The following is a 26,665-nucleotide window of genomic DNA, read 5'->3' as shown; positions in this document are numbered from 1 at the left end:
GTCTTCAAATCACGCACGAAACGCCAACAAAACCGCAATTCATATATTGCCGCCTCACCGAATGGCGAACGCGATGCAGATTTTGAATGGCTCGCCAACGAGATGGACAATCGCGCCAACGAAGACCTCGAGCAGCGGCTAGTCGAAGAATTGGAGATGTGTGAGGATGGCGCAGCTATTGTGGTCTACAATGAAGATGGTACGCATCGCTTACAAACAGTGCAGAAAGATGAATTCTATGTGCCAGTGCATTTTGCGCGCACCAATGCCGGCACCTTCTTCTGGACCTCGCTGCAGCGTGAGACCATCGAGCCATATAAAATACAATGGAACTTTATGGATCGCTGGGCGCAAGCGTAGAGGCAGCGATGGGGCTGGCAAACATTGAGCGGTGGCACTGAAATTGTAGGGACTCATTTGTGTTAGGCGAAAAGTGGAAATTTTCAATGGAATACTGCTGGCTGCTAGGCGCATGCGCGCGCATGTATGAACGTGATGAAGCAAGGTTTGGTCACTGCGACCTTGCGCAACGTACGCGTCGGTGGGATACTCGTAACTCGGAGAAATTCAAAGACAAGAAAACGCATTGGAAAAAATTTGGAAACTCAAATTCAAAAAGCTGTAAGATGCTACTAAGGAATGTGACTATTTTTCGTATGAAAAAAGTTTACTATTTCTGGTATGCATCATTTTGTTTGATGAAATTTAAAAATACGCAATTTTGTAATTTTTTGTTATGAAAAAAATTTATTAAAAATTGTTCTCTTACAAATAATGCTGATTGTACAAAAATGTGGGATGTTAACTCTGAATGCAAAGAAAAGTTTAGGTATTTTTATGGCATACGAAAATCAAAAAAAAAATTTTAAATAAAAACAAAAATATATTTAAAAATTAAGAATTTTTAAAAGAAAAAGTTTTACAGGAATTTTAAATAAAAACTAAATGGAAAAATCACAAATTGTCTTCTTTTTTTATTTAACAAATACTTCCTGAACTTCTTTTTAATCAGCGGAAAGCACTTTTCAAATACGGCTTGGTACTTACTAGATATTTTTCTTCTTTTCATTGTTTCTGTACAGAAATACAAAAAAACACCAGTTTCAACTGAAAACTGGAAACTTGAAAAATATTTCATAGAAATTTTGATAGTTTTTAGTGTTTTCGTTTTTTTCCAAAAATTGTTGCCCTTAGAAAAAGCAAAATTTTGAAAATAAGTATGTTTGATGTTACACTCAACAAACTAACAAAAACTTACAGTATGGTAATCAAAGCCGGGTTAAGGGGATATTCCCATGAAAAAATTTTACTCTAACCGAAAATAAGGTTTAGTTTTTGAAAAAAGTACACATATGTATGTTTTTAAATTTTCTTAGACAAATTTTTAAATCGCATAATTTAAAATATTTGTATACAAGTTTTAAGGAAAACATTTAATTTTGTTTATAATAAACTTAAAATTTTTGTATAAAAATAGTTTCTGTGAAAATGTGCCTTTTTTTGGTGAAAACCCCATTTTTTAACAAAATTTAGATTTAAAAATATTTCAATTAAAAACAAAAAATTAGTTTAAAAAACTCTAGTTTGTGAAGAAAAATGTGTTTTTTCTCATATAAATTTTTAAATCACATAATTTAAAATTTTTGTATACGATTTTTTTTTATTTTTGAGGAATGAATTTTGTTTGTTTTGGTAAAAAAACATTTTTTTGTCAAAAACGTGGCACTTCTTTTATTTTTTAACAAAATGTATTAAAAAAAAAGTTTAAAAAAAAATTGTTTTCTGAAGAAACATGTGTACTTAAATTATCTTTGAACTACATGATTTCAAATATTTGTTTAAGATTTTTTTTCTTTGAGGAATTTCATTTTGTTTCTGATAATTTTAGATTTTGTACAAATATGCCTACATAAATTCTGTGAAAATTTTGCTTATATTCGCAAACAAAAACAGTTGTTTTTTTGTCAAAAAATTAACATTTCTTCTTAGCGCAAAATTTTTGGAGTATCTAATTGAACAAGGAACTTAAAACTAACTCAGAAGGCTTTAGCCCAATAAAATTAGACATTTTCTTAACGAAAAACTGGGCTAATCGCTATGTTTGTCACATTCCCGTCCGTGATCTAAGCGACGTAGGTATACAAGTTGTGAAGAATAAAATTCTCTTAAACTTTGGAATTTCAATATGCAATATATTTTCAACAGAAATTGTCCAAAAAAAAGCGAAAAAGAACTTACCGACTATTTTTAATGGAAATAATGGGACGGGAATTTTAAATGTCCATTTTTGTCATTAGTTAAAATCTGTGCCATTTAATGACTATCTAGTAAATCCAGCATAAAGTTAGAAGACCCAAAATGTATGGACAACAAAAAGGCTGGAGGCCTTCAAAATCGGCAAGGAATGTGGATTTTTTTAGTCAAAAGACGATTTCGATAAAGTTTGCCATACTTGTTTTTTTTGTTTTTTTTTGTTGTCATCCTACAGATCTGAGTTTCCTTTTGTTTGCACTCAAAGGTTAAGAGATCATAAGTGTCTTTATAATACATACTAGAATAAAATTGTCTTAAATTAAGAAATGTGGGGTTTGACGAAAAGTTGAATATTGTGTACCTGCGCTTCGAACCACCCCACCATCTGAACTTTCGTACTTTTCTTCAGTGAACAACAATACTAAGTAAAAAATTTACATTAACTGTATGACATCATTGTTTTCAAAACTTTGCGCGCGTGTGGTGCAAAAATTCCTTTTACCTTCTTAACCTTTGAGTGTAAGCAAGACAAAACTCTGACTTGGACTATGAGTTTATTCAGCGGTTTTCGCTGTCAGCTCAATGTTTTCTTTCAAAAATATACCATGCTATGCTGTTGCAAAAATGTTTAAACTTATTGAACTGTGTAATTAAAAACTCAATTTTCAGTTTAATTGTATTTCATTGAGTTCATTTATGGCTCAACTATGAATTAAAAAGAATTGAATATTTATGATAATTTCCAGGAATTTCAAAACTCCTACTCATCGTGTTTTTTTATTCCCGTCTCGAATGGCTTTCGTTATGGAAAATCATAACTTTTTTATGACTTCATTGGCAGCAGCGCTTTCTTTAAAGCGACTATTAATATGCTCACCCATATGCGCGAATTTTGCAGCATGTGCACTAGGGTGGTCCAAAAAAAGTAAAGTCGGAATTTTAATGCTCTCACCCCCTAGGATCGTTCTATATCGAAAAATTATACCCCTTTTTTATTTTGGAATTAAAAAAATAGTAGAGGTCGCTCAAAGCGCTCAAAGTTTTCCATGTATTTTATATACATTTTTTTGTTTGGTCTCCCTTGCATTTTTCGGGGTTTTCGGTGGATCTCTAAAATAAAACATAGGGGTAAATTTTTTCGGTATAGAACAATCCTAGAGGTGGGGGCATAAAAATGCCGACTTTATTTCTTCTCACGTATTTTCGTACCACCCTAATGTACACACATGTTTGCAGATAATTGTATACATATTTACATACTTACTTGAGTATTTACCCCAATATACATATACATATGTACATATGTATGTACGATGCATACTTGCCAGCTAAGCTGCACGGGTATGCGATATCAAATTTCACAAAACTAAGCAAAAAAATAATAATTAAAGAACAGCCTTAAAAAAGGATGAAACGTGAAAACGTATTAAAAATTGGAAGATATTTATAGTAATATAGTTTTATAACTTAATTGATGCACTATTTTCGCAAAACAATAAACTTTTGAGTGCCTAAAACTGATGAGGCTGGCGCAAAAAACATTTACATTTTGGAAACTATCCCATTTCCCATATACTTTCAAAGCGCAAAATATATTTTGCTGAATAGACTCAACCATCGTTTTTTTTTCATAGCTCAAAATGCGGCTCTACTCGTCGCTAATCAAGTGGCAAAGATACAGAAGATACAGAAAGAAGTTTCAGGCGCACTGCGTGTTTTAGCTTGCGTCTTTTGATTCCACAACAGAACTAACTGGCACACTCGAAGATTCCACTCATATCCTTCGGAAATCTGGAAAATTCGTAATCGGCTGAAACATTCTTCAGAATGACAGAGTGTTCTGACTTCAAAAACTCCAATTTCATCGAAAAGCAAAATTCTAATCTTGAATCCCCGCTTAGACTGTTAGGGTATAATGCTAGTCAATGGTCGACTCGCAAATTCGCTCATTTCGTCCTATAATCAAAAGCATCTCATTATTATCTTATAGTTGTTCGTTCTCAAGCTTGTTAGTTCGCTTTATCCATAACGTTTCTCTTCATGGAGGAAATCAATTGGTGCTACGGCTGCTTCGCCAACAGTATTGCACTCCTAAGGCAAATAATCTCAAAAAGGCTGTCATTCATAACTGCTAAGCTTGCGACATTCATAAAAAGCTGGATCAATCCCAAATCATGGCTGCCCTTCCTGAAGAGAAAGTGACCCTTTCCAGGCCTTTTCAAAGTACTGGAGTCGATTTTTCCGACCCATTTGATGTTTAGAGTTTTACTGGCAGAGCGTTTAAAATCAGCAAAGGTGTCATAGAACGAAGATTCTCACATGCATCAGACGTACCGCCGCTTCTAAAAAATTCACCTTTGAAAAATTTCAAACCGTACTTTTTCCCATTGAATCCTGTCTAAATTCTAGGCCAATATCGCCCAATTCTAACGCTGCATATTGTAAGGCCCTCACACCTGGTCACTTTCTAACTGGTGGTCCAATACTTTCGCCCCAAGATATAAAGAAATTAGCTACCAACACTCACTTCAATGGAAAGACGAATATCTAAAAGAACTACATCCATAAACGCTTACAAATGAAAATCATTTCAAACGGATATTGCCGTCGTTGGATGACCTAGTTGTAGGTCACCGTTAAAAGCCTTCCTCCTAACGAGTGGCGCTTGGGCAGGGTCCCAAAGATTTATAAAAGTACTGATAAAAGAATTCGTGTTGCAGACATCCGCACAAAAAAGGGATTGATAACGCGCTGCTTCGGGAAATTAGTGCTCTTACCAAACTAACCCTTCATATCAATACCTTCTTTTTTTGTCTTCGCCACGCGCCTCCCCTCCAGTGACACGCGCATTGCCTGCGACGCCACTCACAGATGCCTCCGCACAGTGCGCAGCAACGGAAGACAGGTCTAAATGCAGAGTCTGGCACGGGTCGCAAGCTCTCCGTTATCGTAAGCAATTCCTAGATGCAAACTATGAGCGCCGGCTACGCCTTGTGCTTCTCCATCGGTATTGCTCGCGATGTTTATCCTACTCACGCACCGCGAAGAACTATCCGAGAAATGGGACGTGCCAATTTTGTCAGGAAGGGCATCACACCCTGCTGCATGCAAACCACGCCAACTTCCCCACTTTTGACGCAGCTTTCGGGAACAGTTCCCGTGCTACCAACGGTTGCTGTTTACCTACCATTGGGCCGCGGAAATTTTTAGCTGGGGTTCTGAATGATCCTTGCTAGCAAACTAGCAAAGTTTGCCAAGCGCTGGTGCACTGGCCTAAAAACGATGCCGGTGGCAATCATCGACATGTATGAGCTCCACGTCAGCGCGCCAAATGGCGCACACGTGCGATTCTCCTTGTCAGCGAGGGTCCCGGGTTGAGGGCTTCTGCACCCCACATCTGCCAAGCAACGCGGATTCCGCACATCCTCTGCCGTCGCCCTAATTTTCGGTGGGGGAAGTGTACCTACCATAAAATTCTAAGAGGCGAACTTATTTTTTATCCTGAGTTTTCTTATTTTTTGCACACCTATTCAGCGAAACTTTTTATTTTTCTAATAAAAACATATTTCGTTTAATTTTAATGCATATTTTTATTTTTTCATATTTTTTATATTTTATTACAAAAATATTTTTAAAATTCATTTTTTATTTTAACATCATAAAAGGCTTACATGCAATTTTTAAATTTTAAAGCAAAAACAAAAGAAAACAAAAAAATTAAATTTACAAATTTATGTATAACAAATGGAAGACTTGCGAAGATTTTGTTGTTATACATAAACATTGTTTGAAAGTACATTAAAAAATATAGATAACTTAAAATTAAAGCAAATTAAAACATAAGGCTTGGAATTTTTACGATTACTTAATAGTTTTTAAACTAATTAAAGCTTCAATACACACACAAGCGCCCAAAAAAAGGCAACCACACATTTTTAATAAAGAAAATTATAAATTTTCAAAGAAAAACAGCCACACGACAACTACTACTACAGTACAACTACTTATTTAAAAAAAAAAATATTAAAATAAAAATGAAAATAAAAAAATATTGCACTGATCCACAGGACACCAAACAGCTTGCTCGAAAAGCGCAGTATAGTGAGGTTCGATGACTTTGTAGTCAGTCACTGAGGCAGCCGTAGGCAAGATGCATTCTGAAGTTCAGCTACACAAAGATTACTGCGAAGGCGCTCCAGCTCACTTTTCCCTCACTTCAATTTAATCCTTCACTTTCTTAACGAAGACTGCTTTTATCCTTTCAACTTCCTAAGTACTCGAGGAGTAGTTAAAGCTTGTATGCAGACGCTCCAAGAGCTTTAAAGCTTTGCACCAGTGAGTACGAAAAGTGCAAGTGCACCGTGGCAAAAACACCGTTTATGATGATGATGATGATGACGAAGTCCTTTTCGGTATAACTACATAGCACCACTCGTGCTTGTGCTTTGACTCCAACGCGCACACTTTGGGCACTCGCGCGCACCCACTTTACTGGAGCGCGCTGGTCAGCGTTCGCGGCACGTCTGGGGTCGCGTCAACTCGCGCTGTTCATTTCGTACTGATCGCGTCGGGTGCGTGGCAGCGAAATTTAAATGGTTTCGAAATGCGATAAAATGCGCGGACCACATTATGTACATACATATATACTCCGTACATAAATAAATAGTGAATACATATATGATAAATATACACAGCGCGCATGCATGTATGTACGTGTGTGTGCACATTAGGGTGGTCCAAAATAAGTAGTCGGAATTGTAATGCTTCCACCCCCTAGGATTTTCTATATCGAAAAAAATATACCCATATCTTTTTATTTTGAAATTAAAAATATTTATTTATCCCCCCATTGCATTTTCTGGGGATTTCAGCGGACCTATAAAACATATGTAATTACTATGAAAAAATGGCTAAATTAATTGGTATTATTATTGGGAATCTCCGGAAGAGAAATACAGTTCTCCGATCGAAACATATTGAATTTCAAGATTTGTATACCATTTCTACGAAAAGTGGTTTTTTCTCCATATAAAATACATGGAAAACTTTGAGCGCTTTGGGCGACCTCTAAATATTTTTTTATTTCAAAATAAAAAATAGCATAAAAATTGCGACTTTACTTTTTCACATGCATTTTTGGACCACCCTATTGCGCATACAGACACATAAAAGAGCAATCAAAGCCCTCACCAAAACACCAACACCGCCGACAACTTTACTTCAACGCAGGAACGATCATTAAAAACACATAGCAACAACAACAACAAAAAAGTGATAAGGTATGCGTTGCCGCGAACACGCGAGAATCACATCACAAATAAATAAGAATTTCGTAGAAAGCTATAGGATTGAGGGACTGGCTTGCTGGCTGACTGCCTTGTCGTTTAAGTAACTGACTGTCTAAGCAAGCGTGGACGTTATGTCTGTTCGAATGTACACATATTTATGTACATACAATATGTGATTAAATACCTAACTACATACATGTGTATGTACAAAGTATACAATGTCGGTTTATCAGCCAGCGATAAAAAAAAAAATTTAAAAAAAATTAAAAATCAACATATAAGAACACCACAACAGCTCCGTGTCAAAAATGATGACGATGCTGTATGAAAGTACAAATAAACAACACAACATGCATGCATACAGACAGATAAAACTCGGCTTCCAACATTGGACCCTTTCATATGTATGCTTCATTCGTGGGCCGCGACGACTTACACATACCAAAATACATACGTACCCAAGGAATATGTGCCCATTTAGTGATATGTACAATTAGGCACAGAAATGGTAAATAAATAAGTGGGGGAAAAGAGTGAATGCACTTGGATAGTGAAGTCAACGGCATAGAGGGGCATACATATTTATCTGCATATAGTGCATACGACTCCATGTGGGCTTAGATGTATGCAGGTATGTATGTATGTATGTACAAAATATGCATTCAAGAGTCGAACTTAATTCCAATCCTAACCCCGCCACACGCTGCCTAACGACAATACAACGGCTGTATGTATATGATACTGAAGCGACTTCAAAAGTACATAGCCGTAATTCAACAAAAGCGCACTCACAAGCTATACAGCTCTTTATATTGAGCTAAGGGGTATATTATTTGAATATGGATTGGACGTTGTGTAATTCAATGCCTCCTTTAAGTGTTTAAATGCATTCTGAGTGACAGAAATGCAATTCAGCTAAATTAAAATTTATTTTCGATTTATCGGTTATTTTCAAAACTTTTAATACTAATCTGAGAAAAATAACTTTTATCCAGCTATAGTGCAAGGTTGGGTCAATAAAGGAAGGTGCGTTTTTGTCGGCCCGCCCGAAATCTACCAGCACCAGGTGTCCTTTGTTGTACTTGTCCAAAAGCGCTTAAATGAAACTCATTTATTTCTTAACACAATTTCCTTTCGCTCTTTTACACATCTTCAAGCGCTCAATTCCTGGATGTCTTCGGAGGTGCTTCTCCCCGAGCCCGAAGTTTCCAAAAGTCCTGGATCTTTCCGAAAACTAAGTTGGAAATTAAATATTTTAATACACTTTATTTTTATTTAAGTAAATTTTAAGAACTTTTTTAAGAATAAAAGTCATTTCATTCTTACAGGGCAACTTGCGAAAAATACCTATATTTTTTCTAGATTTACTTGCATTTCTTTAGATGATGCTATAGGGAAAATTTAGAGAGTAAAATCTTAAACAGAAAACATTTGAACAAATATACATTGAGTAGCGAAAATTTTATAGCGAAAAACGTTATCCAAGCAAAGATATAGCAAAAAACAACAAATCCGGCACAGTAAGCCGCTTTCTTCAAAGTTTTCCATTTGCTTTAATAAGGATACTAGCCCATACATATGTACATACACATATACATGGTGTTTTAGACAACCCGTCCACCCCCTCTAAAATGGAGGGAAACTTTTTTTTCTTATTGAAAACCACAAAACTATTGACAACCAAGTCGGGGCAGCTCTATCTTTTGGTGGTATTACCGACTTCCGGTTCCGAACGGGAGTGGGGTTAAACTGACCGGTAGTCCATTTTTTTAAATTAGACCTACATGAAAATGTTTTTATTGGAAAACGAAAAAATATGAATTACCCGACTGGTTCTATCTTTTGGTCAAATTACCGACTTCCGGTTTCGACCCGAAGTGGGTTAAACTAACCGGAAGTCAATTTTTGTGAATGGGACATGCATGCTTTTACCATAGTCTCTGATTCTGCGGACAATAATACGTACCTTTTGTCGGGCTTTTTTTTTGAATGTACTTCGCTGAGTATAAAGAATTTTTGCAAGGCAATTTCTTAAAAAAAAAAAAACAAAAATTGCTCTTCTTAAGGGTCTCCTTTTTTTAATTTTTCGGTAACACCTATGTATGCACATTCGGCATTAAATATTTTTTAATAGTTTAATCCAAAAACATTCTCAGTAAAAATTTTATAACTTTTGGAGAGTTTTAATTTACTGACTGATGCATTAGGGTAGTAGGAACTGTCGGTAAGGATACTCGAGGTCAATGACCTTTGAAACAAAAAAAAAATCGCCCTGAGACCAAAACTCGATACAGCCATACTTTAAGATCCGATTTTAAATGCCGAAAATATGACGAAAAATGACAAACGGCGAACCCCTACGTTCGGCTGAAAAAAAGTTTTTTGTCTTGCGGAAAGCGCAATTGATGTATTGGTGAAGAAGTTCATATCTGCATGTAACAGCGCTGTCAAAAGTAAAGTTAAATCCTACTGGTGGACAATGGAGCTCTCGGAGCTCAAAGTGTCCAGCAGACGCCTTTTTAATAAAGCTGAGCTGAGTGGATTACACTCCGATTGGGAACTTCGCAAGATCGGACCGCGTGCCTTTTAGTCCGACATAAGAAAGACAAAATTCTGGGAAAACGTGGAAGGCGCGAGGAGTCCTGTTCGTTTGGTATACTTGTTTCTTTTGGCGAACTACTGAACAAACGCTGACTGCTCTGGGTGATTTACTCTTTTAAGCTTTTCCAGCCTACGGAACCGCATAGCATTATTTCAGCAAAATGCAAAGATTTGTGGCCGTGCCTCTGGCTAGCTCCCATCATCGCGAGCTGCCTTGGTCGAATATTCTCACGCTTTATCTGGATTATCTTGGGTAAATGTTGACCTGGAGGAGCTGAAAAGTAAAGTTTTAGGACACTATGTATGATCTTATGCAGGGCTAATTAAATTTATTCACAAACTGATCCGCTAGCTGTGGACTTGCCACTAATCTTGGAAAGACGGTGCTCGGCCTATTCAAAAGAAACTAACGCCAAGCTTCCCTCGATCGGTGTAAAGAGTAAAGATTTTGAGCGTGGTCCTCCACCGAAAACTTTCCTAGAAGGCAAATATTTAGGAGCAGATATGAAAGGCATCTGTTGCTCTATACGACTGCAAGAGCACTATGGGGGAGATGGGGCCTCTCTCCAAAAGTAAATTATTAGCTATATGAAACCAAAATAAAGCCGTCAAGCTGGGGTCCTTTAGTAAAAGCCACTGCTGCTCTATTGCTTAACGTAATGCTTAACGTCATAGATTTTGAGTGTAAAGCTGCCGTAATACGGTCCGCCAACAGGCTGAGAAGCAAGAGGGTTTCCCTCAACCCGGCCTATAAGCAATAGGTACTGTTTTTAAACTTCGACTTCACACCTCAAGAACCTTCTATACACATGGGAGTGTGGCAGACTTTTGAATAGAGATCCAATTAACCTCTTTACGGATAGTTCGCACTTTTACGGCAGAGTTGAAGGAGGTGAGTTCTTACTAGAACTCTCTGTATATCTCATTTTAGTCCTGCTGTATTTCTTCAGCGTTTTTCTTCCAGAGGTGGCGTCTATATTAGAGACAGCTGACTGGCTATGCTCCAGTGTACATAGTACGCTATTTGAAAAGTGAACATCTACTCTGATAGCCAGACGGTACTCTAGGTTCACTTATGATACGATCGAAACTGACTGGGGAATACCTGACCTGTTTGGGTCGTAGGGCATTGTGATCTTCCAGAAAATTGCAACAGCGATGAGTTGGCTTGTCAGGGCATCCTTAAGGTCGTCTCTCCACGCAGGGAGGGCATTGAAGTTGCTGTGACAATATATAGACAACTACTGGACAGATAAATTTATGGTCGTCTCAGCAAGCACTGCGCGGAAACCCCGAAATGTAAATCTGCGAAATCTTTCTGGTCGGCAGTTTTCCGCGGAACTCAAAGGTGGCAAGTATCGGCCCAGCATGCGGACAAAGACCACACAACACCCAACATCTTTTCGCATGCACCTTCAACCTTAAGACCCTAACATAAGAAGCACTCTGTACTCCGCCTATCGACACCACTTGCTTCCTCGGTCTCGGCAAGCAATTTTTGAATCACCATTTACACGAGCGATTTTTGCTCAGCGATGTTGAACAGCCTAGAAAATCGCTTCATGTTAAGGCAGCTTTAGACTCATTGGTGGTCGGAGAACTTTTTTTTTTGGTTGTAAGGTAATACGGCCGCTGTGGTGTAGTGGTAAGCAGTGTGCGCTTTCACTCATCAGCACCTGGGTTCAAGCCCTGATTAAAGCAACATCGCAAAAAGTATAGAAAAAGGTTTTTTCTTAACAGCGGTCGTCCCTCGACAGGCAATGGCAAACCTCCGAGTGTATTTGTGCCATGAAAAATAGCTTCTCATAAAAATAAAATCGCCGTTCGGAGTCGGCGTAAAACTGTAGGTCCCTCCGCATTGTGTGTCAACATCAAGGCGCACGCCACAAGTCGGAGAAGAAGCTCGGCCAAACACTAACATATGTGTAAGCGCCAATCTATTATCTATATATCCGGCAGGTGCCTGATTTGGTTGCACCATCTATGAATTTTTAAATTATTTAACAGAATGTATATTACTCCACCAAACAATATATGTAAGTGAGCTAGACGATTAACAGGTGCTGATGGACCTAAATCACTTCCCAGGCAAAATGAAAAAGTGTGTGAAAAAAGTGCAGTGGTCCAATTTCGACAACGGGCCAATACTAATTATTATTATTAAGGTAATACGGTCTAATGTACTCGTAAAGCAAAATGAAGCAAAGTGAAAAACAAAAGAAAGTAAAATTAAATTAAGTTAATTTGAATCAAATTAAATTTAATTAATTAATGGATAAAATAATTAACTTAATTTAAAAATGTTATGTGAAAGAAGGATAACGCAGAAAGGTTTTCTAGGCAAGAGGTGTTCAGCCCCTTTTCCAAGCCAAAATTTCCTAAAACCTAAAATATGCAGTCAAAACTTCTGCGATATTACTTTTGATATTATTAAAATCGTTTATAAATGTTTTTTTGTGTATAAATTAACAAAAATACCTTATTACTTAAAAGAAAATGGTAATGTGCATTAAAAGTGTTTACAATTAAGTCACATCTATCTATTTCACGCATATTTCTCCCGATCTTAGCGGCCGCTATATCTTTATCGATAGTACACGCTATCGATAAACGCTAACCTATCTGTTCTTGCATACGCAGAGTTGCTATTATTGCTAAACAGCTGTGAATGCATATTCCAGTTTCACTTTCGTCGTTTGTCTTCGTAGCGTATGGACGTGTGAGAAGTTGCAGCGGAATTTTGGAAGTGTTGCTGAAGAGTGGTGGCAGTTATCAATTTATCTGGTGTTCGACGCATAATATTAGTTTGAATTTATTAAAGTTATAGTTGCTGATTAAATTTGTTAAATACAATATAGGCACATTATTGTACACCTGAGTAGAGGTGTGTGAGCTCAAATTGTCGTTTTTATATCGGGTGAGTGCTTTTTCTGTGGCTGAAAATTTTCTAAATTATAAGTAGCGGTTGTTTCATACACAAAATGGCGGACGCCTCGGCGTCGCCGAGTGATGCCATCATGGCCGGCGTGTCTTATGGACCAACGCCTGCTATTATGGGTAAAAACGCAAAGACTAGAAAAAAAAGGGAGACCTGCTCCAATTAATGCCAAAAAGAAGAAAGATAGTGGCATGCAAAATGCGAATTCCTTACTAGAAAACTTCTCTGATTCTAGCGAGGATATTAATTTTGTGCAAAATGAGCCTGAAATTCCACTTAGTGGCATGCTCGTGAAGCGTGGTACGTACAAGTTAGTTCAAACTAATCCCAGTGAAAATTGTGATACTGTGTCGGGTACAGTTATGACCAAAATTGTTTTTTGCGAGAGTGATGGTGAAGGTAAGGGGATTGGTGCCAGTGATGAGGGGGCGCACATGGAAATTGGCGACCAGGGCAAAATTAATGGAGATGATGGGGTTTACTTAAATTCCGGCAATTGCAATAATAGGACTGAAAAGAATAAGGCGGGTGTGACAAATGTGAAGAGTAGTGACTGCTCAGCGTTTCCCGATGGAAATGCTGTGACTAGCCTTAAGCAAGTTGTTGACGACGTTTATCGGACTGAGCATACGGCATGGAACACAGGTGGGGTACAGGTGATGTCAAATGAGCGTGGAGTTAAAGGCGCTGTTTCCAAAAATCAGAATAAAGAGTCTTCAAAAACTGGTGATAGTGCTGGTAATGATAGTGGGTACAGTCAATTATATCAAGTTGGCTATAGGGGGGAAGCTATTGTACTTATGGACACTTCCAAAAGTGTTAATTTTGAGAACAAAAGGTTGAAGAATGGACTTTTTTTATTTGATAAAATTCGGAAATTTAATTTAGAAGGGATGGACAACATCCTAGCCGTTGGAAGGTCCTTGTACAAGGTATTTTTCAACTCGATCGAAAATGCAAACAAGAGTGTTAGTAACAGCAAATTAAAAGAGATGGGTATTCGGGTTTTTATACCGAGAAGTTTTATGGAGACGTATGGAGTAATACGACAAGTGCCATTGGATTTTCAAGAGTATGAGATTTTTAACAACATGCAATCCAATATAAAAGTTAAGTCCATTTCTCGCATCACGAGGCGGGATCCGGACAATAAAGATAGATTTTTACCTACATTTTCTATCAAGATTGGGTTTGAGGGTAATGCGATCCCTGAAACTATTAAGATTTTTTGCGTGAACTTTAAGGTGTGCCACTTTTTCCCCAGGGCAAAACAGTGCTTCAACTGCGGGAGGTTAGGCCACACCAAATTATCTTGTAGAGCCAAAAACCGATGTATCATTTGTGGTAAAGACGAGAGGTGTGTAGGAAAGTGTACTGGAAGTGAGACTAAATGTATTTTGTGCGGTGGGGATGATCATGTGTCTGTCAACAAGAATAAGTGCCCAAGTTGGGAAAAAGAGAAAAATGTAATTGAGATTATGACGATAAAGAAGATGTCGAAGCGCGAGGTCTATGACTCTTATGGGGATACACTATCCAATAACAGATTTTCTATTTTAGAAGATTATGGTACAAATTTTCCTGTATTAGGTGGGAATGGTGGAAATATACAAGATAATGAGGTTATAGTTAATAGGACTCTGACTAAGAAGAGGTATAATCAGGTGACAAAAATGGATGTGAGGCAGGAAAGGGTAGTAAATAGTAAAAGCAAAAGTACTGAGATAAAAGGAGGTAGTAAACCGGTTTTTGAAAATACTAAGTGGGAGAGAACATCGGAGATTGAAAAGCTGTTAAATTTGTTAGTTGAAAAGTTTAATATTCAAGCGGATGAACCTATATTAAAGGTTTTGAGTCTTTTGGTTAAAGAAAATGTGAATGACAGACTTAAAGTTAGTTCAATCAATGATGGCAGTAAAGATTTTACAACTTAATTGTCAGAGCCTGAAAGCGAATCGTAGCTACATTGAATATTTTATTGAGCACAACAGTATTGATATTGTTGTTCTCCAGGAAGTGTTTTCCTTGGGGGATATTAAAGAAGGTCACAAGTTAATAGACTTTAATTTAGTTATTAAGAATCGTCCTGATGGATATGGAGGAGTTGCTATAGGGGGTAGGAAGAATATAAAGTTGCAGCGTGTAAGGTTTAATACAGTACATGACATAATAGTGGTTAAAACTACAAATCTTGATAGAAATCTGTTGATTGTTTCAGCATATTTTCCGCCTGGAACGAATAGGTTTCTTTTGGATTATGAGTTGAGTAAATTGTTATTGTTTTTGGATGGTAAAGAAGAGGTTCTGCTGCTTGGTGATTTTAATGCCAAAATGCGGGACTGGGGGTGTAATAAAGACGATCCTAAGGGTAGAGTGCTCAAAAATGCTACTATGAAGGCTGGGCTGGTATGTTTAAATAATGGCAATCCGACTTTTGTGGTAAATAGGGTGACTCAGCAGGGTTTATCTGTGCTGGATCTATCGTTCACAAATATTTCTGGAGGGTTAAAATGGGAATGTAATCTGGGATATGTTGGGGGAAGCCATCATAGGCCTATTGTTATTGAAGTAGAAAATGTAGCTAAAAGGCCTTATATGTTTTTGCAAAAGAGAAAACTTGCCTCTGCTCTTGCGGGTTGTGTTGTTAGTGGGGGACTGGATAGTATTGTAAATGCAGTACAAAATGAGATTAAGAATGCGTCAATTGATTTAAATTCTCTCAAAAGATCCCCTAAGGCTTGGTGGAATGAGGAGCTAAAAAAGCGTTTTAGGCTGGTTTTGGCGGCGAGGAAAAAAGCTGCTTTAACGAACCGTGTTCAGGATTTTGAAAAACTCCGACAATTAGAGGAGGTGTGGAAGAAAGAGGTAAAAGAGGCCAAAAGTAATAGTTACAAATCTAGAATAATGCAATTGAATGAATGTCCAAACTCTGGTGATGCTTGGAGATTTGTTAATCAAGTTAAAGGAGGTAGATATGGTACTAAGTGGATTAGTGAGGATAATGGCAGATATCTCACCCATCTTAAGAATCAGGTGGATCAGCAGGGTGGCAACAGTGGTTGGCGAGTCTTAAGTGGACCCAGTATGGTTAATGAAAGAGATGAGGTAGTTAGTTTCTTGGTTGAGGATCTGGATGTAGTGTTAAAACGTAAAAAGAAATCTGCTGGGGGAGCTGACAGAATTACGTTTGATATGGTCAATAAACTGCCATATGAAACGAAATTATGTCTTGTGAGAGAGTTAGAATCTTGTTTCAATAGTAACATTGTAAAAGAGGAGTGGAGAACGATTAAGATTGTTCCGATTCCAAAAGCCAATAAAGATTTAAGTGATTTCAGGAATTTTAGGCCGATTTCATTACTTTCTGTTGTGGTGAAATGTCTGAACATGTTAATTAAGGATAGATTGAATAATTGGGTTGAAAGCAACAATATCTTACCAGGCAATAGCTTTGCGTATCGCAAAGGGAAGTCGGCCTCGATGTGCCTAAATGAATGCTTGCATTGGGCTGGTAGGCTTAAACAAGGGAAAAAGAAAGTGTTTATGTGTGTATTAGATATATCTGATGCTTATAATTGTGTTGATATCTCACTGCTGGGGGAAATTTTGGCTGGGTTTAGGGTGGAAAATAAGATTCGTAACTGGGTGGTAAATTTCTTTTCCAGGAGGGTTTTGGTTTTGGGAAAAGATAGGGTGGAGGTTTCAAATGGTCTTCCTCAAGGTAGCTGCTTATCGCCACTGTTGTTTAACCTATATACTGCAAGTTTGCACTGCTTGGGTGATGATAACATAAAAGTCTTTCAGTTTGCTGATGATTTTGCGCTATTATGTAGCGGGAACAGTTATTGTGAGGCAATTGATAGGTTAAATTTTAAGTTAAATGAAATTAGAACCATGCTTAATAGCTTAAATCTGAATATTAATGTCAGTAAAACTAAATTTCTATTAATGAATTCAACTAGTAATAAAACGTTTTCGCTTAGACTGGATGGGACGGAAGTGCAGCAGGTAAAGAGTATTAAATGGTTGGGTAGGACCATTTGTGCTAATGCGTCAATAAGTAATCATGTGGATAAGGTAAGAAGCGCTGCAAGCTCAGGCAAAAATCTGATTAAGAAGCTTACGACTATTAAGGGGGGGTTGGAACCCAAAGTGGCTATCAACTTCTATAAAGCCTTTATTAGAAGTAAAGCTGAATATGCCAACACGACTTATGCTAATGCTCCTCGAGGGTTTAATAAGAAACTGCAGGGTATTTCAAATGATACGCTAAGGAGGTGTCTAGGGCTTCCACCAAGTTCTCCTATTCATGCGAGATTTGCATTGGCTGGTGAGCTGCCGCCTCTTAAAAGGGCGGAATGGCTTGTGGCCAAGGAATTAGGCAAGCAATGGCTTGTGAATGAAGAATTGAGGAAAGATTTGATGGGCGAGAGCTCTGTTAAATCGAGCTACAGTTTTATTTATTCCAAGTTTCGACATCTATTTAACAAAATTAATGTAAATGTTACTTTTAGTAGACATACTAATTTTCGTGTGGAGAGTTCTTCTTTGGGAAGGTCCAAGTGTGAGTTTAGTAAAGAACAACTTAATAGCATATTCAGATATAAATTTAGCAAATGGGCTGAGGAAGGGTGTTATCTGTTGGCTACGGATGCATCAGTTGTGAATAATGTTGTAGGTTTGGCTTTTTATGACCCTCAGCAGAAAATTTCGGAAATGTTTAAGCTGGATGGGAAATATTCATCCACGTTTGGAGAGTTAGTGGCGATTAGACAAGCAGTTAGCTTTTTACTGAAAAAAAACATAAACAGGTGGGTCATAGTCACGGATAGCCTAGCGGCGGTACGTTTGATAGGAAAGAAGGCTTCTACAAATTTTATAGTTGCGTCCATTCACAATATGATTGCTAAGTCAAATTGTGTCAGTGCCATGTTGGTGTGGGTGCCTAGTCATGTAGGTATTGGAATTAACGAAAAAGCGGATCATTTTGCAAGGGCTGCAGTTAGTGAGGGATTACCCATCGAAATGGATCTCACCTTGGGGGAGGCTGTATGTAAGATTCAAAGTGCTATTTGGACTGAGTGGGAAATGGAGTTTAGAGAAATTAGTTGTACAAAAGGTAGTTTTTTTGCGGGTAATATCAGTGATATCAAAAGGCGTCCTTGGTTTACTGACAAAAAATGTAATTTCGATGTTCATGATATCAAATTAGTTAACAGGTTGATGATGGGGCACACATATGGTAGGACGTTTCTTAGCAAATTTCTAAGAGGTGTAAATGATTTATGTGATGTATGTGGAATCAGAGAGACTAGTGATCACCTTATTTTTCAGTGTAGTAAATTTTCAGCCGCTAGAAGCACGTATGCCTTTTTTAACAATTGTAATAATTTAAAAGATTTTTTTAATAATTCTAATTTGTATCTTTTTAGTGAGCTAATACACTTTCTACACAAGGTAAAGCTGGACAAAGTCCTTTAGGGTTAATGAGATTGAAATATACATTAATAATAATAAGTATAGTAATATATGTGTACATATAGTTATGTATATTAGAAGAGTAGAGTTTGGAAAAAAAAAAAAAAAAGAAAACAAAAAAAGATAAAATTTCGAGTAATTGAAATTCGTAGTGGTGATTTTTATTGCAAAAGACTGTTCATTAAATGATTGTATTGCATTTGTATGGCTGTGATTCGCACCCTTGTAGTGCTTACTAAAGTACAATTCGAGTACAAATTATTAAAAAAAATAAAAAAAAAAAAATAAAAAATATATAAATAAATTAAATTATAAGAATAATATTAATTAAGAATGGAGTCAATGTATTCTGTTTAAAAAAAAAAAAAAAAAGTAGATTACTAATTTTTTTGGGTGTAATCCCATATTTCTGAAGTGCCTAAATTGCTTTGTGAGGTCAGTTTAAGTTACTTAGATACGTTTTTACTTCTAATTTTGTCACTGTGTAATTCTTTGCGTCTTAGTTTTTCTGTTTCAAGTTGTAAGCCACCACTCTTGGTCTTCGTGGGATCTTCCCTTCGCTGGACCTGCCTGTGTGGATATACGCTTACGACAAAGACGAACTAGAACTTGCTAAAGTTGTTTGGACAACCTGGCCCCTGAGGTTAATAAGATACCTGGCCAACGTTTTAATGTCTGACGACATTGCTAATTAAAAAAAAAAAAAAAGCATATTCCAGTTTCTATTTATTTATTAAAAGCGCATTTGTTTCGCCCCCAACAGCACCAATAGCTTTTTGGATCAACAACCAATCAACAGCTGGTTTTTTTTGTTTAAACATTAGCGTAAAAACTGTTTACAATTTACGAAGCGTATGCAGAGATAATATATGTGTGTAATTTCGTGTGAAATCAACACCAACAGCCGCAGTTTCATCCGAAGTCAACTCACCGGCGTAAGCACAGTCGCTCAACGGAATTGGTGACGAGCAGTAGCTAGCTAACTTGGACCGAGCCTTGACTTGACAAAATAAAAACGCTATTACAAATTGTTATAAAGTTTTCTGTGTGGGCGCTAACGAATAACCACAACACCAACTCCGGCAAAGTGCTTGTGTGGAATTTTCCACGCGTACATATGTAAATGATCACTCGCTGCGTGCGTGCATGCTTACGTGTTTGTGTGTGTTATTAAGCACATCTTGGCCAACATTAGATATTAGTCGTCCATTCATATATTTTTGATTGTGAGCATAGGCCCTAACGTGCATATACCGAACATTCCAGAAAATAGAAAATGTCGCATCGTCGCCAATATGCATTGGACGCTACACAGCGTGCCATTGAACCATTTTGTGATTGTGAATTTCCTCAAAGTGTCCTGCTTGCTACTTATAAAGGACATATACCAGATTTAGTAAAATGTAATTGTGGGGAGCGTACAGAAAAAAAGCAAAAAACAAGCAGCACCAGTATAAATAATAGCGTTGAGGAACTGGAAGTCCCTATGTGTGAACCCAATGGTCTACAGTGGAGTTGGGAGCAAAATGAAACCAGTGACACTTTAATTGTTGGCGCTGACATCACCTTTCATCCCACCTATAGTCAGGGCACTGCAATTGTTCGCAGTGAACGCCCGTTGAAAGCGGGTATGGTTCATTTTTGGGAGATTCGAATCATAACACCACTTGCGGGTACCGATGTGGTGAGTATTTTGCGTAGGTACTTGTAATGCAAAGGAAATGTTTAGAAATTAAAAAGTATAAAACATTTTCCCGGGCATTGATAGAGCAAAAATAACATTTTGTTAAAAACAGGCAATTAGATATACATATGTACATGCTAGTTATGCTTGGGACGCATTCTATTTTTATGTTTTATGTATTACAAATTTTGTATGTATCGGTGGTCCTCTGCAATAAATACATAACTGAAAAACACACCTACTATTGTTAGGGACCTCATGTTTCTAATCCATGTCTAATCTATCTTACTACTTAATTTAGTAATCCCTATATCTTACTTTTATAATGATTAAACATGGCTTAGAAAAGAATTAGAGGCATGAGAACAGTAGTAAGGGTTCTGTTTAGTTTTCAGTTATGTCGTTATTCATATACAATTACATATTGTATTTAATTAATATTACATGGGGTTATTATTTAATATTCTATTATTAAGATTATAACACCACATCAACCGCCCAATACATAGACTTATCACTTTAATCGATCGCTTGCCTATATCCAATAGAATAGTAGGTCATATTTGAAGGCAATTTGTATTTTGGGTATAATTATTCGCAATTTCTACATATAAAAAAACTCTAAATCTGGTTCGTTAACTTGCACTTGATTTCGCACAAGCGCACGTCTTCAAAGCGTGCTGCCGTTGTTTAAATGCGATCATTTAGATATGTATGTATGTATATGCAGTTGTGTATGTGTGTGCATATCCGTACCCTGCAAAAAGTGGGACTAGGTTAAGTACTAGTACACGACCGCGCTATCTTATAACCAAAACTAGTAACCAAAATGGTCTAAATATATGGAGAAAATATGGTTACATTAGCATTGCGATGTCATTGGACCTGACCACCACTACATAACATGGGACCGTCTAGACAACTACTCCTTTTGGACCATGGCACATTCGGCAACCTAGTCATATTGGCGATCGGCCACGAAGAGATGGTGTTCAGCACATGTATCAGTGTTTTACGTTTGAAGTGGTCAAGGTCAGCATAACAAGTTACTAGTACGCATCCTGGTCCTGTTGCTCATACTTTAGAAATACCACCCAGTGGACCACCTGGTCCTAAAATTTTTGCAGAGTGCTCACCTGTGGTTCTTCAAAATATATTTAGAGCTTATAACGTTAAAGTTGTTGGTTTTGTTTGATTTAAAAAATTTATATGTACATATATACATAATGCATTCACATATCGCTCATTTAATTCAATAGTGTTATGATCCAAAAAATACAAATATTGAGCTAAGTATGCAAAAATTACCGCTAAAATTTCAAGGTTGTATCGACTGCCAGTGTCTCACTAGAACAAAATATATATTAATTTTTACTATTTAAGTATATGGAGGGGGGGGGGGGGGGGGGCTTATATAATACCCTCTATCTAAATTTTCACAAAAACTACTTGTGATGTTAGAACCCACCTGAGACTTACCTGTCATCATTGTTGTTAATTCTGACTTTGCAATTTAACAGTAAATTCTTCTGTCAAGCCTTATACAAGGTTAGGATTAATATAATATCACCGATGATTGTTAAGTTTTAGGTAGATTTTTATAGCAGAATCTCATTTTTGTGAAAAGTGCAGATAGAGATAGAGATAGGTATTGAATATAAACCCTCGATATGTAAATTAAAAAACTTTAAAGCCGTTTTTCTCGAGTTTCGCTTTTTTGAGATATGACACTATTGAAGTAAATGAGCGATATGTACATTCATACATATTTTGTTTGCAATGTTTTTATTCCACATTATCACACTTCTCGTATTTGTCCACTTTATAATGGCATTGATTACTTAAAAGTTTATGGTTATAATTTTTTATATTCATATTGGGCCCATTGTCTGCTGGAGATTAAACGTCGAAAGCTAGACGTTGAAAACAGCAATTACTTATTGATTTTTATTTGTTATAAAAATATGTGCTTTAGATTATTTTTTAATCATACACATATGTATGTACATACCCAGCCCTATCCGCCAAAATAACGTAAGCGACATTTTTTTCAAAATATTCTTTTGTATGCAGAAATGCATCTAGATGCGCTAGGAATATTTCTGCATCAAAAATAAATTTCTTTATTTTTATTTTATTAATTTATTTAAATGCAAAAAAAAATGGCGCTTACGTTATTTCGGCGGTTAGGGCTCGATACATAGTATGTACATAAGTACATATATACATATGTAAGTGCTTTTAGCATATGAAGCTAATCGCGAATGGAAGGTAAAGCTGCCTTTACATGAGGCGATTTTTTGACAGGCAATAATCGCCTGCAACAGTTGACTTGCTGTCTACTTTGAGGCAAGCGATTTTTGAATCACCATTTACACGAGCGATTTTTCTTCATAATGCTGCCTTTACATGAGGCGATTCAACATTGCTCTGGAAAAATCGCTCATGTAAATGGTGATTCAAAAATCGGTTGCCTCAAAGTAGACAGCAAGTCAACTTTTGCAGGCGATTATCGCCTGTCAAAAAATCGCCTTATGCAAAGGCAGCTTAAGCGATATTTTTTCAAATTTTTCGCTTGCATACTATATACATACATACGTCAGTGGAGTTCTTTCTCTTATGCTGTATTGATAAGAAAATACCCAATAGCCTCTTTCGAAATATTCTATGCGTTTTTGTTGTTGCCTGCTTGATAAGCATAGGTCAAGCTAGCAATGTTGTTGTTGTTGTTGTAACAACAAGCTAGCAATACTTTTAGTCGCTGTTATCAAAATAGAATGTTCACACTTGCTTAGTGCACTCATTCCTTATCATGATAAATTAAATCGCTAAAAGATGACTAAAGCTAAACGCATCTAAACAAAATGGTTTTGAAATCATCTCTTTGATAACAGAATTTTGAATTCAAGCAAAATCATAAAGTGCCACAATTTACAAAAGGTTGATATGCATAATTTAGCAAAAATAAAAACAGTACCGTCTATTTTGAAAAGGGCATTGATTTGAGAAATCAAGTAATCTTCGTTTTCAGCACAATGAACTCCAGCATATCATTGAAATTGAAATTTCCGATTCAGCAGAGCTAAAAAATCATTATCAATAAATTCTGCGCGCCTTAGGTATGCATCCTACAGAGTTCAGCATTTTAAGGTGATTGGCTGCATTGTTGTTGTAACAGCATAATGATTTCACAAAGACTTGGGGAATTAGCTGGAGTTGCAGTCCTTGGTCATACAAACATACATATATCGATCCGCGTCGTTCCGGTTACGTAGACCCCACTCGTGGGAAGGTGCTTGAATGCGTCAGAGCAACTGCTACTATTATGTGTCATTATTTTTTGAAAAGTGTGAAAATGATATGCATAAATGCACTGTAGACAAAGATTTAACATACATACAATGTAATTTCTGTTCACACTTCATATCAGCTTTTGTGGGTCTTTGTTCGCTTTGTTCTTAATACCTAGAAAATCATGTCCACTCAAAAGACAGGTATTGCAGCTTAACCTAAAGCTTTTTTATTCAAATCGTGTATGCTTCCCGCTCACATCTCAAACTAATTCTTATTTCCCTAAACTTGAGATTGAAATGTTTACGTGCGGATATGGGTGAGGGAAATTGATTAGAAGACAGTCAATTGCTTTCAATTGAAGGCGGTGGCATATGGTTAAAGTCGTTAACAAAACATTTCCATATAGATATGTACATATGTATTATTTCTATAATGTCGTCAAAATACATGGGACATCTTCTGCATATAGGGCAATTTAAATTTATATGTTCTAATTGATGAAATTGGCGCGATTTATACTATACAAATTTCACTTAATTTAGAGTAAATGTATCACGCTTTAGTACTCTTAGTGCGTCAGCAAACGATACTGATTAAATCTTTCGAATATTCGAAGTGGTAACTATGCAAATAAGAATGCTATTGCTATTTAAAAAAAATATATATATTTTTTTATTTTATTTTATTGCTAATCGATTTGAATAGCTGTTTATTGAGCGTCAGTCAGGGCTGCAAACAAAGAAATTACAACTAGGACGCAATTCACACTTCATTACTCGTTGCAATCCAATTAATTTACGCCTCACTTATTCGATTTCAATGTCAACCGACACCCTGCAACGCAGAAGATAAATACATATATCTTCTACAACACAATATGTACAATTATATTAATAATTATTTGCAAATTTACTTTACATTATCTTATCAAATAAGTGTAACTAATTAAGTAGGATGATATTGCATGAAAAATAAGGAAGGGAACACAAAGTATCTTGCACTAGCGCGCAATTGCCTACAGGAATGGCACGTACCCCAGTTTTGAGTATTTGTTTATCTTTTCATAAGTATTTTTTATTGGTTTCTTTTTACTATATTGCTGTTTTGATTCATTGTTGAGCTCTGTAGTAAATTTAAAACCCTATTTGTGCATCCAGCTCGTGTAAGCCTTATACATACAAAGTACAAAAGCTGTAGGCTGATAAGGAGTACTTTGTACATAAAAGATGCGACATTGTTTTTAAAAAAAGGACAGGAACGTGTAAACAATTTAAGATTTTGCTTAGTTGTTAAGCGTACATATTTATTTATTAATACCTACATATATGTATGTATGAAGTATACGGAGGCAGCTGTTTTTGTAATTATCAGCAACTCGCAGCCGATTATATTTAATTTAATTCTCGCTCTCAATTCCTTCCAGATGTTCGGTATTGGCACCGAAAAAGTTGAACTTAATCAATTCCAGTTTCATTTTGTTTCGGCGCTTGGCACCAATGTCCAGTCATGGGGGCTTTCCTACAATGGCAAAATCCAGCACAATGGCGTACAATTACCCTATGGTCAGAAGTTCTCACAGGGTTGTATTGTCGGTGCTTGTTTGGACCGTGCGCTTGGCACCTTGGAGTTCTACCTTAATCGTCGTTCACTGGGTGTCGCCTATACAAATATACCACTGGATCCACAAGTGAACCTGTATGCTATGGTCTGCTCAACGGCTGCCAGGTCGGTGGTGCGTTTGATAAACTCCACGTCACAAGTGGATTGCCTGCAATTGCGCGCATTTAAAGCGCTCTCAAAGCAGCCAAAAGATTTGCAGTTCCTCCGCGAGATGCCCGGTTTTCGTGGCATCCTACGAGACTATTGGTTCTTTACACCGCCTGTGCGGTATTCGCGTCGCAGTGCTGCCACTGAATTGGACATTGCGGATGAGGCGGTGCTATCGAAATCGCGCCTGGCAAGAAAGCAGAAATACAAAGGTAGGTGAGCCAGTTTGAAATTCTCATAGGGTGATCTTATTATGATAATTCCTGTTTTGCAGATGATGACCTAGACATAAATGATCTCTACTCAAATGCGCACAAAATAGCGATGCGTTGCAATCCCGAGGATGAGGATGATTTACACGCGAGCGATTGTTTTGATGAATATTTTCATTACTTATTCTAAGTGCCCAGTTTAAATAAGTCTTAATCCAAAAATTAAGCCAGTTAAAAGAACAAAATTAGACTAAGGAATAGTTATTTTTCCTTGCATTAAAGTTTGCAAAAGTTTAGATGGAGTGATAGGAGTGAGCAACCCTTCTCAAGTAGTAGGAGTTCCAACAGCGTACTTAGCATCAACAATTTTCCGTTGCCATTATCTGTAACTCTGAGAATTACAAATTGTAACTACCAAATCCGTGGCATTTATTTATTTACTTTTATACGTAATACACGACTGTTTATGAACATTTATAGCCATATTTTTCATGTCTTATTTACTACTTAATATTTTCTACGCTTCACTTTGAGTCATATAACTAATTTTTATCGTCACGTTGAATTCTCAAGTCTTGATTATTTTACTTTTTTTGTGTTTATATATTTTTAATGTCATTTCGTATTTAATTGATTTCAGCAAATAAAACCCGGCTGAAACACATGTGAAATATTAATATAGTTACATTTACATACTTGTGCACACTTACATTAGTAGTTTAGTGTATGTATTGTATATGTATATAGTTGTAGCATTACTTAGAAATTAGTGCATCCATTTTCGAAATGCACTAGTTATGACACTTATATATATAACTCTATTATGAGTTCAAGTCGTTGATTGTGTTCAGTTTAAGTTTTTATTCCAGCTAATGCACAATGACATGTGTATATGTATTTACATGGATCCCATCTTAGTTAAGTTAGTTCTTAATTTTTTATTGAAGCGTTCCTTAAAATTAACTACAGCTTCAATTTTTTATACATTATACTAAAGAAACCCCCAATTCAAAACAAATAAAAGCAGTTTTGTTTTTAAATAAATTTGAAACGTTTATTTCAATATTAGCGAGCAACCAAAAGATAAATCGCTCTTTAATATAGTTTGCTTACATTAGTCACCTTTTTTGCTTTTTGAGATACACTATCG

The 26,665-nt window shown here is 36.6% G+C and overlaps 2 protein-coding genes and 1 long non-coding RNA gene across 6 annotated transcripts in view; all 3 read left to right on the top strand.

The window, feature by feature from the left end:
- LOC118738871 (SPRY domain-containing SOCS box protein 3) overlaps positions 1-26,559 on the top strand; it is a 27,293-nt gene extending 734 nt beyond the window's left edge. The window contains exons 2-4 of one of the 4 annotated variants that reach the window (XM_036469887.1): positions 19,887-20,242; positions 24,960-25,515; positions 25,578-26,559. In XM_036469887.1, coding sequence (XP_036325780.1) covers positions 19,887-20,242; positions 24,960-25,515; positions 25,578-25,705 — 1,040 coding nt within the window. In that variant the 3' untranslated portion in view covers positions 25,706-26,559. Of the gene's footprint in view, positions 1-19,499; positions 20,243-24,959; positions 25,520-25,577 lie in introns of those variants that run through there. The other 3 variants (XM_036469889.1, XM_036469886.1, XM_036469890.1) reach the window with 3 other exon arrangements.
- LOC118739713 (enhancer of split malpha protein) lies at positions 4-852 on the top strand (the record flags this gene model as incomplete). The annotated part of the gene is made up of 1 exon (XM_036471225.1): positions 4-852. A coding segment is annotated over one exon (357 nt), but the record flags the coding sequence as incomplete, so codon positions are not given.
- On the top strand, positions 7,374-8,807 carry LOC118738872. The gene is made up of 2 exons (XR_004992955.1): positions 7,374-8,049; positions 8,699-8,807. It is a non-coding gene; the product is annotated as an uncharacterized LOC118738872 (long non-coding RNA).
- Positions 26,560-26,665: the final 106 nt, after the last annotated feature.

The sequence above is a fragment of the Rhagoletis pomonella genome, unplaced genomic scaffold (assembly GCF_013731165.1).
Source record: "Rhagoletis pomonella isolate Grant_MI unplaced genomic scaffold, Rhpom_1.0 Rhpom_scaffold_00005, whole genome shotgun sequence".
NCBI classification, from domain to species: domain Eukaryota; kingdom Metazoa; phylum Arthropoda; class Insecta; order Diptera; family Tephritidae; genus Rhagoletis; species Rhagoletis pomonella.
The sequence above is the reverse complement of the archived record's forward strand: the minus strand, read 5'-3'. Positions and strand labels throughout refer to the sequence as shown.